This window comes from Giraffa tippelskirchi, chromosome 1 (genome assembly GCF_054371585.1).
Source record: "Giraffa tippelskirchi isolate mGirTip1 chromosome 1, T2T-mGirTip1v1.2.pri, whole genome shotgun sequence".
NCBI classification, from domain to species: domain Eukaryota; kingdom Metazoa; phylum Chordata; class Mammalia; order Artiodactyla; family Giraffidae; genus Giraffa; species Giraffa tippelskirchi.
In genome coordinates, this window is record NC_137275.1 from 107,529,944 (window position 1) to 107,544,526 (window position 14,583).

The 14,583-nt window shown below is 36.8% G+C and overlaps 2 protein-coding genes across 5 annotated transcripts in view; one reads left to right on the forward strand and one right to left on the reverse strand.

Annotated features, from left to right (window-relative positions):
• LOC145506668 (uncharacterized) overlaps positions 1–14,583 on the forward strand; it is a 95,923-nt gene that overhangs the window by 33,718 nt on the left and 47,622 nt on the right. The window lies entirely within an intron of this gene.
• Positions 2,723–14,583, reverse strand: part of LOC145505889 (neurotrypsin-like) — a 73,595-nt gene continuing 61,734 nt past the window's right edge. The window contains 1 exon segment of the mRNA XM_081489118.1: positions 2,723–3,275. Within this exon segment, the coding sequence (XP_081345244.1) occupies positions 2,806–3,275 (470 nt within the window). The 3' untranslated portion in view covers positions 2,723–2,805.

Below are 14,583 nucleotides of genomic sequence, written 5' to 3' on the forward strand. Positions count from 1 at the left end.
CTGATATATATATATTTATATATATATTAATGAATCAAAAGAAGTCACATGGTAGTTGCTCCTCAGAAGAGATTATTGGGAATGAGAGAAAAGAAATCTCTAAACTTACAACCTGCAATACTTCACCCACTGAGATTCCATACAGCCTACACATCCTTCTTCAGTTCTGATACCTTCCAAGTTTTCTGTTGGAAATTTATAGTTCATGCAGCATTAATTTTCTCATTCCTCCATTGAGCCTCTGATATAGCCCCCTAAAACACAATCATTGGTCTTATTTTCTGTCTTCAAATCTTCCCTTTGGTCTTAGAGTAGAAACAACATTTACTTAAGACTTTTCTATTCACTGCCCTTGGATTACTCTCATTTCCTCTTACCTTCTCATCAGAATAAACCATATATCATTTAGTCTTGATTTGTTGAAAGGTTTAATTCTCACCAGAAATTTCAAACGACAATTTTAATAGATTAAATGCTGATTCTATCATTTTCCAGGCCTAGACATTGTGAGAAAAATTGCTGTTTCCTATGAATTTGAGATCATTATGCACAATTTACTAAACACCATCGTCCCAGTACCATGTTCAAGCATTACTCTATGTTCAAATTATGGAATAAACAGCTCCACTTCATCATTGAGTCTAAGAAAGTGACATCTGTGATAAGTAACATGGGTTTCTGTGTTGTAGTCAGAGAAGCTTAGATTTACAGTTATTAATAATGTAGGATGACCTGGTATTTGCCATGTATATAGAGGAGCATTACCGGTATTCCCAGCTTTCTGAAGTTAACTTTAAGCATTTGGGTTTTATGAAGAACAACATCAATACTTGATTTTACCAATTAAAAAAAATGGGATTTTTGTTTTTACAAAAGCCAACACAAGACTCCACAATCATACAAATGTTGATGAGGTTTTAAATATTTCTTTTTTTTATTGAAGCACAGTTAGTTTGCAATGTTGGGTAAGTTTCAAGTGCACAGCAAGGTGATTTATTTACAAATATATATATCTATATATATATGTATAATATATATATATTCTTTTTTTCTTTTGTTTTAGATTAGTTTATTTTCTATTTTTTAACTTTACAATATTGTATTTGTTTTGCCATACATTGACATGAATCCACCATGGGTGTACATGTTTTCCCCTTCCAGAACCCCCCTTCCACCTCTCTCCCCATCCCATCCCTCCGGGTCATCCCGGTGCACCAGCCCCGAGCACCCTGTATCATGCATATATATATATATATAGTCTATTTGAGATTCTTTTCCATTTTAGATTACCATTACCATACTAATGTTTCTTTGTAAAAGTGAAGTAGTATAACTTGAACTTTCAAAAAATGAATAAACTTGTACTGCCGAAGTATATCATAAAATGTGAGACAAAGCTACAACACATTAACACCATCTTCACAAAAGAGGTAAATCATTAAGATCACAGATAATTTTCTTATCTACATGAAAACACATACCACAGACAAAGCATTTGAAAGAAACTGAGTTAGAAGCCCTAGGTTGAAAGTTTGTAAGGGAACTTCATTCTAGAGTTATAGGTCCTGGACATACTTTATGGGAGAAGCATGTGTGATGTGAGGCAAGCAAATCAGTAAAACTGTCTTGGCTTCAATTTGCTTCCCTGTAAATTAGGAACAAAGATAATGAAACTACCAGTTTTGTTTGAGGATAAATCAACTGAAGTGAGTGTGCCTGGTAGATAATAAAGGGTTCACATAATGTACTTATATGAATCAGATCTACAGAGCAACAGCTTTGGAAATTGACCATATGCTTTTCAGTTGATACTTGAAAGAGATGTGTACTCTTGTTTCAAATGGTTCCTCAAGTCTTGGTATAAAAAATGAAAATGTTTTCTTTATATTCAATAAAAAATGTGATCCATAGTGATATTTAAGAAAAAGAGAGCAAATTAAGAGTAATTTCAAAATTTGTGCTCTATCTTCTCTATTAAAAAGAGAATCAGAGATAGATTGTAAAATATTCTTTCCTCCTTTTGTCAGTGACACTCATTTTGCTTTTGATAAATCCATAGTACAGGGAAAAATTAGCTATTATTCCCTCATTCAACTCCCTCTTCACTATGTATTTACCCAATATTTCTATCCAATGTTTGCTTTACCATAGGGTAAGTAAAAATGGAAAAAAAAATGAGATTAAAATCCTATGGAAAAGCCAATTTCATCAAAGTAACATATATGAGAAATCTGAAAAAGCAGCAGTAAGACTCTGGAGAAAAACTTCTTACTCTACAATTATCAAACTGTGGATTTAATGTTCTTTTCATTGCCTATTCTGAACCTATGAATACTGAAACCTTGGCAGTGTACATTAAAATATCAGTATGCCTACAATAATGCCTAGCCAAAATTAAAAAAAAAACACAAAAAAATCCCGACAAGTATTAGTTCCTGGATCTCTCTCTCTCTCTTTTTAAATGATCTACAAAATTTCTTACTTTTATTTCACACTTTACAACAGGTATAGCCCTCTGAATGCATATAAACAATTGCTTTCTTGGCACCATGAACAGCCTAAGTCACTCTCCTCTTCAACAAACTCCTCATGACATTTTTCACCTCTATGTTTCTCACTGTGTAAATGATAGGATTTCACATGGGAGTGAGGATTGCAAAGAACATAGCCACGAATTTGTCCACAGGGTAGGTGACCACAGGACGCATATAGGTGAATATACAGGGACCAAAAAAGGCACCACTACTGTGAAATGGGAGCCACGTGTAGAGAGGGCTTTGTGTCATGCTTCAGAGCCATGGGATTTCAGAGAGTGCAGGATAACTGTGTAGGAGATGAAGAGCATGATAAAAAAAAAACTAAACACATTTCTGCAGTGTTACCTGCCACCATGATGCCAAGCTTGTAGGTGTCACTGCAGGCGAGTTCCAGCAGTGAGAAGAAATTACACATGAAGTGATCAATGATGTCAGGACCACAGAAGGTCGAGTTGACAAAGAAAATAATCTGCACGGTGGCATGTAGGACCCCCTCAATCCAGGCCACCACCACCAGGAGCTGGCAGAGCCCCTGTCGCATGATGGTCGTGTAGCTCAGAGGCTTGCAGATGGCCACGTAGCGGTCATAGGACATGGAAATGAGAAGGATGATCTCTGAACCTCCCACTGTGTGTTCCAGAAAGATCTGAATCAGGCAGCCACTCCAGGAGATGGTTCTCCTCTGGTACAGCAGGTCAGTGATCAGTTTGGAGGTGGTGACAGAGGTGAAGATGCCATCTAAGAAGGACAAGTGAGTGAGAAAGAAGTACATGGGAACAGAAAGCGTGGGGCTGAGAGAGATGGTGATGACAATGAGCAGGTTGGCCAACACAGTAAACAGGAAAATGAGCAAAAAGACAATGAAGAGAATTTTCTGCAAGTGTGGATTCTGTGTGAGTCCCAAGAGAACAAATTCAGTCACGTTGTTGGGAGGTGTGAGGACATCCATTTAGGAAGTAATACCTTCCTACATCCTGAATTATCTACAAATAAGTAAAAAAAAAAAAAAAAAAAAAACACACAAAAAAAACCCCAAAAAACGATACTGATTAACCATGAAAGAAATTTGATCTGAATTTCTTACAACAAAGGAAGAATGATTATTTTACTATGAACCATCTCCTTGTCACTTTTGTCTCAGTTCTTGTTTCAAGCCTTTTTAAAATTTTTCCAAGATGATTTCCATTTCTACAGACCCCTAGCACCTGTCACCTGTTAAACACCTTTAGAGCAATGTCTGGTGTGTAATTTATTGAGAAATCAGTGTTCTGTCTACGTAAGAGCTGGATTCTTCTCTTAGTTCAGCTCAAAGTGATTCTGCAAAGTCATCTCAGTGCCTCATGAGCCCTTCGCTCTGTCCATCAGCTTACAAACTATAATTTTCAGATGTATCTTGTAAGTTGAGAATTGCTACACACAGGTAGGAGTTATTTTCTATTCCATGTGAATTTACATTTGAACCCTCAGCTCTAACTGTGGAAAGAAATATAACATCGACAAGTATCTATCACAAGCATTGAATATAAGGAAATATGTATTGCACTGATGACACACTACAATTGGAACCATCCAGAACACTAAAGTTTTTCAGCTCTGTTTCCACTCTTAGCATGGGTGCCTGCATACTAAGTCACTTCAGTCGTGTCTAACTCTTTGTGACTGTATGGACTATAGCTTGCCAGGCTCCTCTGTCCATGGGATTCTCCAGACAAGAATACTAGAGTGAGTTGACATGCCCTTCTCCAGGAGATCTTCCCAACCCAGGGACTGAACCCACATCTCTTATGTGTCCTGAATTGGCAGGCGGGTTCTTTATCACTAGCACCACTTGGGGCTCTTACCATAGAATCTGCCACTATGGCTTCAGTGCCTGAAACCTATTAGGTGATGAGCAAATGTTTGATAAATTTCCATTCACCATGTGCAAATAGGGCTTCCTTGGTGGCTCAGCTGGTAAAGAATCTGCATGAAATGCAGAAGAACTGGGTTCAACCCCTGGGTCAGGAGGATCCCCTAGAGGAGAAAATGGCAACCCCTCTAGCATTCTTGCCTGGAGAATTCCATGGACAGAAGAGCGTGGCAGTCTATAGTCATGGGATTGCAAAGAGTGGGACACGACTGATAGACTAACATGGATAGGTAAATCATGACTGCGTCCCCTGACCATAAACCTAGAAGGATTTCAAGTGCTCTTTTTTTTTTTTCCTGCTGAAGAGTGAAAAAGTTGGCTTAAAGCTCAACATTCAGAAAGCTAAGATCATGGCATCCGGTTCCATCACTTCATGGCAAATAGATGGGGAAACAGTGGAAACAGTGGCTGACTTTATTTTGGGGGGCTCCAAAATCACTGCAGATTGTGACTGAAGCCATGAAATTAAAAGATGCTTACGCCTTGGAAGGAAAGTTATGACCAACCTAGACAGTATATTAAAAAGCAGAGACATTACTTTGCCAACAAAGGTCCATCTAGTCAAGGCTATGTTTTTTCCAGTAGTCATATATGGATGTGAGAACTGGACTACAAAGAAAGCTGAGTGCCGAAGAATTGATGCTTTTGACCTGTGGTGTTGGAGAAGACTCTTGAGAGTCCCTTGGACTGCAAGGAGATCCAACCAGTCCATCCTGAAGGAAATCAGTCCTGGGTGTTCATTGGAACGACTGATGCTGAAGCTGAAGCTCCAATACTTTGGCCACCTGATGTGAAGAGCTGACTCATTTGAAAAGACCCTGATGATGGGAAAAATTGAGGACAGGAGTAGAAGGGGACGACAGAGGATGAGTTGGTTGGACGGCATCACCGACTCAATGGACATGAGTTTGGGGAAACTCCGGGAGTTGGTGATGGACAAGGAGGCCCTGTGTGCCGCAGTTCATGAGGTTGCAAAAAGTCAGACACGATTGAGCAACTGAACTGAACTGAACTGATGAGAAACAGAAATAAACATTTGAAAGGAAGGTGAACTCCTAAAATTTAGTTTCTGATACACTGTATCATGTTAATATGAATATTTTTAATTGCCTATAGGAAATAGTATTTTCTGGATTAATTTATTTTTAAGATAGTGTGTTCATTATTTGATACTTCTATTTTTTCAAAATTCTATTACGATATGATTTAATATAGTCATTTTCAGTACATTTACAGCTTTTATAGACTTGGGTATAGAAGCTCTTGCATGGGTGTTCAGTACACAAGGATCTTTCAAGCAAAGGAAATCCTTATTTTCAAAGTTCTAAAAAAAATAATATGGAATAATAAGTATGGAAGAGAAAGAAATAATAGATTGCTAGGTAAGATAGATAAAGAACTACACATATATTGTTGTATACAGAGACTAACACAAACATATAAAGTATTTACTTAAGAAGTGGAAAAAAAAAGTGAAAGTGAAAGTTGCTCAGTGATGTCCGACTCTTTGCGACCCCATGGACTATACAGTTCATTGAATTCGCTAGGCCAGAATACTGGAGTGGGTAGCCTTTCCCTTTTCCAGGGAATCTTCCCAACCCTGGGATTGAACCCAGGTCTCCTGCATTGCAGGTGGATTCTTTACCATCTGAGCCACAAGGGAAGCCCAAGAATACTGGAGTGGGTAACATATCTCTTCTCCAGCGGACCTTCCTGACCCAGGAATCCAACCGTGGTCTCCTGCATTCCAGGCAGATTCTTTACCAACTGAGATATCAGGGAGTACCTATTATAAGCTCACACGTTCAATAAATATTTCTTGGACCAAAACTGTGTATATAAACATATATTTTTCCACACAATGTCACGAGGTGTTTCCCTGCTAATTACACTTACTATCTGACATTTCAGTACCAAATAGCAGCAGTTCATACATCCATGATATGCATAACCTTCTCACTCCTTTATGTTTCTGCTATATGATTCCTATGCCTCCTCCCATCTTACTATAGGATCAGTCATCCATCCTTCCTGGTTACAGGCTACTGGATGACTAATGGGATGGGAAACTTGCCAGAAATTTTGCAAAGAAAAGACAAGAGAAAACATAAATGTAATGAAATATATTCTGTGAAAAATATATTGTTTTCCAAAAACAAGTGGATGAATATCTTCATGTTTTAGTTCTCCAAGATGAAGATTTTATACCTGAGTGGAAACAAAGTGCAATGGCCTCATTTTATTTCCTTATTCTAAAGTGAGACCCCACAACAGAGCAAAAAAAGTTGTCAAGAAGTAAGAGTTAGATCTTATTAATAAGGTTTAGAAATAATGATGAAGAAATAAATTTTTCACTTTTAATTTGTTCAACAATACTCTTTCTAGGAAGACACGCTAATGGAAAATATTTTTTAACAGAGAAAAATTGTTATTTACAGTTATATTCTACACAATTTTTCAGAGCTATGGGAAACTTGAGAATGAAATAGAATGTTCAACAGTGGAGAAATGGATAATTAAAACATAATGTGTCTCTTTGAGTAATATGTAGTTTTTAAAAGATGTTTTTAAAACTTGTGCAGTGTCATTGAAACATATGTGAGTTGTAACATAAATGGAGAAAAATTTTGATGCAAATTTGAATTGCATAATTATTCTAATTTAATGCTAACTTTATTATTATTCTAATGTAAATATGTCATAAGAAATAAGGACTCAAAATATTTTTACTTATAAATTGATAGTATTATTTGAGTCTATCTTTCTTGATGTTTTGTAAGCTGAAAAAGCAATTTAAATGTCATATCATTGTGGATGAGTGGTGATTATATGATTTTAAGGTTAATTTAAACCTGAGAGTCTCTAATTATGAGATTTCTTGTGGGGGGGGGAGGGAAACTTACCTATGAACTTGCCTGACATAGGTTCATGGCCAGGGCCCCAAGCAGTTGTTAGTACACCAAGAAAGAAGCAAAATAGTAAGATTTCAAAATTCCAACTAGCTCAACTACAATAAGTATCTTTGTTGACTTAAAAATGGTGCCTTTGGATAGCCTTAAAAGTACTACCACATGTCCTGTATACAGGTGAATTATATAAAGTTTCTCAGCTACGACTAACAGGACCTCAGAGGTATTGCATCATCATTAGTAGATCTTGCCAATAACCCAATTATTTCATATAAGTTAACTGAACAGTAGAGAACTTGTATGTCTCTTATCTTTAATTTTTAACTTCTACATAAAGTCTCTATGTAGACAAAACACTAAGACTAGAGAAAATAAAAAGTTGACCACTTGTGAAATTTGGTATTGGAAAACAGTTGAGTTTATTATGAAGCCTTAATATTTAATATTATATAAAATAAGCATTCAGGTAGAAAATCATCTGATTTTTAATTTTTATTATAATAATTTGTATTGATTGATCTACGCTTATGCAAATCATAATTTTTAAATATTGTTTTCAGATGTACACTAATTGATAATTATGAATCCTATTGTACTACTGGAACTTCACACCAGGTGAAGTTTTCACACCAGTACTTCTCAAAATAGTTGTTTTTTTGACAATTCTGGAATTAGATTAACAAGATATTAATGAAAATAGTTCCCTTATTCAATTATATTTAAAGATGATTAAAGCATCTATTTCACTCATTTAAATTTAATTTATAAATCCATATGGTATAGAGAAATAAGCAATGATATTTACAATTCATAGCAAAGAAATATAAGACAAAGAATAAGAATGCCATTTGCCAAGGGGAATTTAGAAACCAGAGCACTAAATCCTGGATCAGAATCCTTATATTAAATTATTGTTAAGTAAGCAAGAAAGAAAAACACCAATACAGTATACTAATGCATATATATGGAATTTGAAAGATGGTAACGATAACCCTATATGCGAGACAGAATAAGAGACACAGATGCATAGAACAGTCTTATGGACTCTGAGGGAGAAGGTGAGGGTGGGACGTTCTGGGACAATAGTTTTGAAACATGTATGTTATCATATGTGAAACAGAACACCACTCCAGGTTCGATGCATGAGACAAATGCTCAGGGCTGGTGCAATGGGATGACCCAGAGGGATGGGATGGGGAGGGAGGTGGGAGGGGGGTTTAGGATGGGGAACATATGTAAACCCATGGCTGATTCATGTCAATGTATGGCAAAAACCACTACAATATTGTAAAGTAATTAGCCCCCAACTAAAATAAATAAATTTATTAAAAAAAAATAAAGAAAAAAAAAATTATTGTTTTATAACTAAAGCAGAATGAAATGTTTGATATCACCAACTGTAAGCCCATTACAAACATCCATGAACAGAAACATAGATGTATGAAATTATTTTGTAAATATATTTAAATCAATTAAACTCAGAAATATTCTTATGTAGAAAAATACTTACAATTTTCAAATATAATTGCATTAATAAGAAGAAAATAATTTGTACATAATTCTCATTGGCTCCAGAGAATGTGTCACTGTGAGCAACATGTGTTATGAAAAAAAAGAGTTTAATAAAACTGAAACCCCATGACCAAACCTAGTTTGAAAGGACACTCCAATATTATAGTGCTATAATAATATTTGTGATAGCAGATGTAAAAGCCTGAATGCAGATTTTAAACTATCTAAAGAACTCTGTGTGATAAGGATTTTGCTGAAGTGTCATCATTAAAATATCTTGAACTTGTCTTTCAACTCGGGTATGAAAAGCAGAGTCAGATCAGAGAATTAGCATGTATGGGCAAAATCATCACTCCTACAGCTCATAAAAGTTTGAAATCCGTTCAGAATGATCCATTGAGTGGTCATCCAGCCTCTACTTAAATAGCTATGGTTCTGGTTAGAGAGATTGCTTTAGAACCCCTACACCTGTCTAGTCTAGCTCCTCAAACCCTAGAGTAGCATAAAAAGGAGAGAGTGTAGTTAGCTCTAAATCAGTGAAGGTTTTTGTGTAAAGAATTATTCAAAAGTGGATTCCTGGAGTTATACCAGGAAATCCTACTGCTATTATGCTCAGTTCCACAATCATGTTTGTCTCTTTGCAACCCCATGGACTGTAGCCCAGCAGGTTCCTCTGTCTTTGGGATTCTCCAGGCAAGAATACTGGAGCGAGTTGCCATTTCCTGCTCCAGGGGATCTTCTCAACTCAGCGATCAAAACTGTATCTCCCACATTGACAGGCAGATTCTTTACACTGAGCCACCTGGGTAGCCCATTTTGAAGAACAGTTGATCAATAATATTGTGATAGTTCCAGGTGTACAGCAAAGTGATTCAATTATACATATACATGTATCTATTATTTTTTCAGATTCTTTATCAATTTAGGTTGTTACCTTACAGTGACCAGTGTTCCCTTTGCTGTACAGTAGGTCTTGGTTGGTTATTTGTGTGGAAGTGTTGACTGAAGCTTATTTAGTGCTCTGCCTGAGAACTATGCTATTGTAAAAAAGATATGCAATACTTCTTTTGACTCAACTGAAAAGAAACAGTTTGAAACTATAAAAAGATTTGCTGTTGTTTTTATTCAGTCACTAACTAGTATCTGACTCTTTGTGACCCCATGGACTGCAGCAAGCCAGGCCTTCCTGTCCTTCACTATCTCCTGGAGTTTGCTCAAACTCACTGAGTCAGTGATGCTGTCTAACCACCTCATCCTCCTCTGCCCCTTTCTCCCCTTGGCTTCAATCTTTCCCAGTGTCAGGGTCTTTTCCAATGAGTTGGCTTTTCACACCAGGTGGCCAAAGTATTGGAGCTTCGACCCCATTCACAAGCAGTCAGTTAGTTTAAAGACTTACTGAGTATGGTCCTGCCCAACAGAGCAATATCCAGTTTCCCCACAGCCAGTCCCTCCCATAAGGAAGCCTGAATAATCCTCTTATGATCATCCATCCAAGGTCAGACAGAAGAAATAAAAACTGTAATTTCACAGCCTCCAGAACAAAAACCACAATCACAGAAAGTTAACCAAAATGATCATATGGATCACAGCCTTGTGCAACTCAGTGAAGCTATGAGCCATGCCATGCAGGGCTACCAAAGATGGACAGGTCATGGTGGAGAGTTCTGACAAAACGTGGTCCACTGGAGAAGGGATAGCAAAGAACTTCAGTATTCTTGCTTGAGAACCCCGTGAACAGTATTAAAAGAGTTGTAGTTGCTCAGTCACTAAGTCATGTCCGACTCTGTGACACCATGGATTGCAGTATGTAGGGCTTCCCTGACCTTCACTGTCTCCTGGAGTTTGATCAAACGCATCTCCATTGAGCTGACCATGCCATCCAACCATCTTATTCTCTGTCACACCCTTTTCTTCCTACCCTTAATCTTCCCCAGCATCAAGGTCTTTTCCAATGAACTGACTCTTCACATCAAGTGGCAAAAGTACTGGAGCTTCAGCTGCAGCATCAGTGCTTCCAATGAATATTCAGGGTTGATTTCTTTTAGCATTGACTTGTTTGTTCTCCTTGCTGTCCAAGGGGAACTTGAGAGTGTTATCCAGCACCGAAAACTGAAAGCATCAATTCTTTCATGCTCAGCCTTCTTTATGGCCCACCTGGCTCAGATAGTAAAGAATCTGCCTGAAATTCGGGAGACACGGGTTCAATCCATGGGCCAGGAAGATCCCCTGGAGAAGACAATGACTACCCACTCTAATATTCCCAAGGACAAAGGAGCCGGGTGGACTACACTCCATGGGGTTGCAAAGACTGGGACATGACTGAGTGAATAACACTTACTTTCTTATTAATAATGTAGAATGACTTTACAAAAACATTGTGGGTGTCCCCCACTTTCTGAAAGTTTACCTTAGCCACCTGACATTTATGAATACAAACACTGGTAATTGTTTCACTTATGAAAAAAATAAATCGAAAAGGGACTTTGTTTTCCCCCCAAAAAGAAATCTATCTTACTAAGATTCGTTAGTTTTTTAAACATTTTTTTAAATTTTCTTTTATTGAAAATTAGTTAATTTGCAATGCAGTGTTAGTGTTCAGATGCACAGCAAAGTGATTTGATTATATGTGTGTGTGTGTGTGTGTGTGTGTGTGTGTGTGTGTATGCATATATTCTACTGTGGCTCATGAGGAGATCATGAACTCCTTATTGCCAAATTCAGACTTAAAGTGAAGAAAGTAGGGAAAACCACTAGATCATTCAGGTATGACCTAAATCAAATCTCTTATGATTACACAGTGGAAATGAGAAATAGATTTAAGGGACTAGATCTGATATACAGAATGCCTGATGAACTATGGATGAAAGCTCGTGACATTATACAGGAAACAGGGATCAAGACCATCCCCAAGAAAAAGAAATGCAAAAAAAGCAAAATGGCTGTCTGAGGAGGCCTTACAAATAGCTATGAAAAGAAGAGAAGCAACAAACAAAAGAGAAAAGGAAAGATATACCCATTTGAATGCAGAGCTCCAAAGAATAGCAAAGAGAGATAAGAAAACCATCCTCAGAGATCAGTGCAAAGAAATAGAGGAAAATAATATAATGGGAAAGACTAGAGATCTATTCAAAAAATTAGAGATACCAAGGGAACATTTCATGCAAAGATGGGATCAATATAGTACAGAAATAGTATGGATCTAACAGAAACAGAAGATATTAAGAAGAGGTGGCAAGAACACACAGCGTTCAGTTCAGTTCAGTCACTCAGCCATGTCTGACTCTTTGCGACCCCATGAAACACAGCACGCCAGGCCTCCCGGTCCATCACCAACTCCCGGAGTCTATCCAAACCCATGTCCATCGAGTCTGTGATGCCATCCAACCATCTCATCCTCTATCGTCCCCTTCTCCTCCTGCCGCCAATCCTTCCTTCCCAGCTAATGAGAAAATTTAAAGCAGAGATGGGGCATTTTAAAGTGCCTCAAATCAGGTACATATACTTGATGAAGTAGTCCATACCAATTGGAATTAAGAGCCAATAGCAATTTAAATTAAAAAAAAAGATGAAGAGCAAAGTCACATTCAGAGATAGCCTCTAAACTCATGAAAATTAAAACTGATCAAACATATGTAATTATCAATTCAGATTAAATATATTTTATGACAAACATAGCTTGAAATCCTTAGATATCAAACAGATGGCACGTTCCATTTGTAAGGCTTCATAAGTCACGTGCTGCCAAAATAGAGATTGTGTATGTTTCACACCTAGAAAAGACATAGCATATAGCTGATTTACAAGGAAAAATAATCTACAAGTTTCCATAAATGAAGAAAGTATCATGTTATGACTTTGATCTAGATTGTATATGGTAGATAACAAAAACAAACAAAAAGGGCCAGTGTAACAAAATATGAAGGAATATTTAAAGGATGTTAAAGCCATTTGACAATGAATTTATACAGTACCTGAGAAATAAAAAAAAATGGCATATGGAAAAAAAAAACATTAATTCTTCTAGATTCATTGAAGCTGCTGAAATGGAAATAGACTTCTGATTGAATATCCCTTTCTGATTAAAAGGGAGGTGGTTTAAAGGCCAAGCAGTTTAATTAAAAATGGTACTAGATTGAAAGTCAAGAGAGCTGGCTATAATCACAGCTCAGTCTTAAATACATGACCTGAAGAAAGGTACTTTCTCTAGGTCTTGGTTTACTCAAGAGAAAATGAAGTAAATAATATCTACACTAAAGGTCTGCAATGAAGATTGAATCAGGTAGAATATGTTGAAGTTGCTAGCCGAGGACAGTTTCTGAAAAGTGTTTCAAAAATTCCCTTTCCTTGTCCTTGGTGGTTTAGTGCTATGCACAATGGGGTGTAATACAATTAATTTTTAAAGGTATTATATATTGGACAGGCTGAGTTGGCGAGTATGCTATGACCTCCCAACAGCACTGGGAAAACGGAGATGGTGGGAGGATTGTAAATTTGACCGTTGAGGAGCAGTGGTAACCAGTTGCTAATGCTAATTGTAGAAAGGTTGTGATGAATGCAGACTTCATTCAGGTGAATGTTTATACATAAGGGAGTCTCATCAAGTGAACTGGGCAGGGTAGACAGGGATTCCAAGCAATAATCAAGGTCACGACTATTAAGAGTATGGTTCCGGGTAATCGGTGTATTCAGAAGAGAAATGAGCCAGTGGTTGAGAAACTGGTGAAAATACTGTGCAGGATTGTGAGAGTTGGGCAGACCGTCACCAGAGGGTTTCTTTACCAGGACAGAGGCATGTCAAACTCAAATTTAGAATTATTGAGGGAATACCCTGGCAGTTCAGTGGTTAAAACTCCATGCTTCCAACGCAGGGGGTACAAGTTTGATCCCTGGTCAGGGAGCTAAGATCCTACATGCTGAGTGGCTGCCAAAAAAAATAATAATAATAATAATAATAAATTTAGAATTATTGGAATGAAGCATTTGTGTATTTGTAATTTTGGTAGATTTTTCCAGTTTTACCTCCTTAGATATTTCATGTATTCACACATCTATCCACAATGTATGAAACTACCTCTATGCCCTAGATTTACAAATCAAAACAATGTGTTCTTAAACTTTATTTTCACTGATGTGATAGTGAAAACTCATATGTTTTCGTAGGCTTTATATCTGACTAAAGGTGTAATAGGTTGGATCTTAGTTTCTCCTACTTCTAACATTTTATTGGAACATACCTAAAAATTGTTGACAAATAATAAGTTCAGGGTCACTTTGGAAGAACAAGTGTACAAGAAAAGAAAGTGTGGAAACCTGTTTTAAAAACCCATTTACACAATTTCTTTGTGGTGGACCTTTGGTAATTTATTTAGTTTCTGTGAGCTTTAGTTTTCTCTTCTGTAAATAGAATTACTGAATTGTGAAATTTACTGAAAATCTTATGAAGTACCTGCCATTTAGTATGCATATAAGACTTCATTTAGAAACAATTTAAACTCTTTATTTAGTACTAAATTATGATTGGGTAAATATGTATGTTTCGTGCTTAAGTGATTTTTATCCCATTTGTATGTTCTTTAGGAGTTTAGACACCCAAATGCATTAATATAGAACAGGTTATGTCCTGTACATTCTAGGTAAGCAATGTGATGTGTATTTACTGAAAATGCATAGTTCAGTAAGTAAGTTAGAATGCTGTATCCTGTCAGTAACTTTGGTT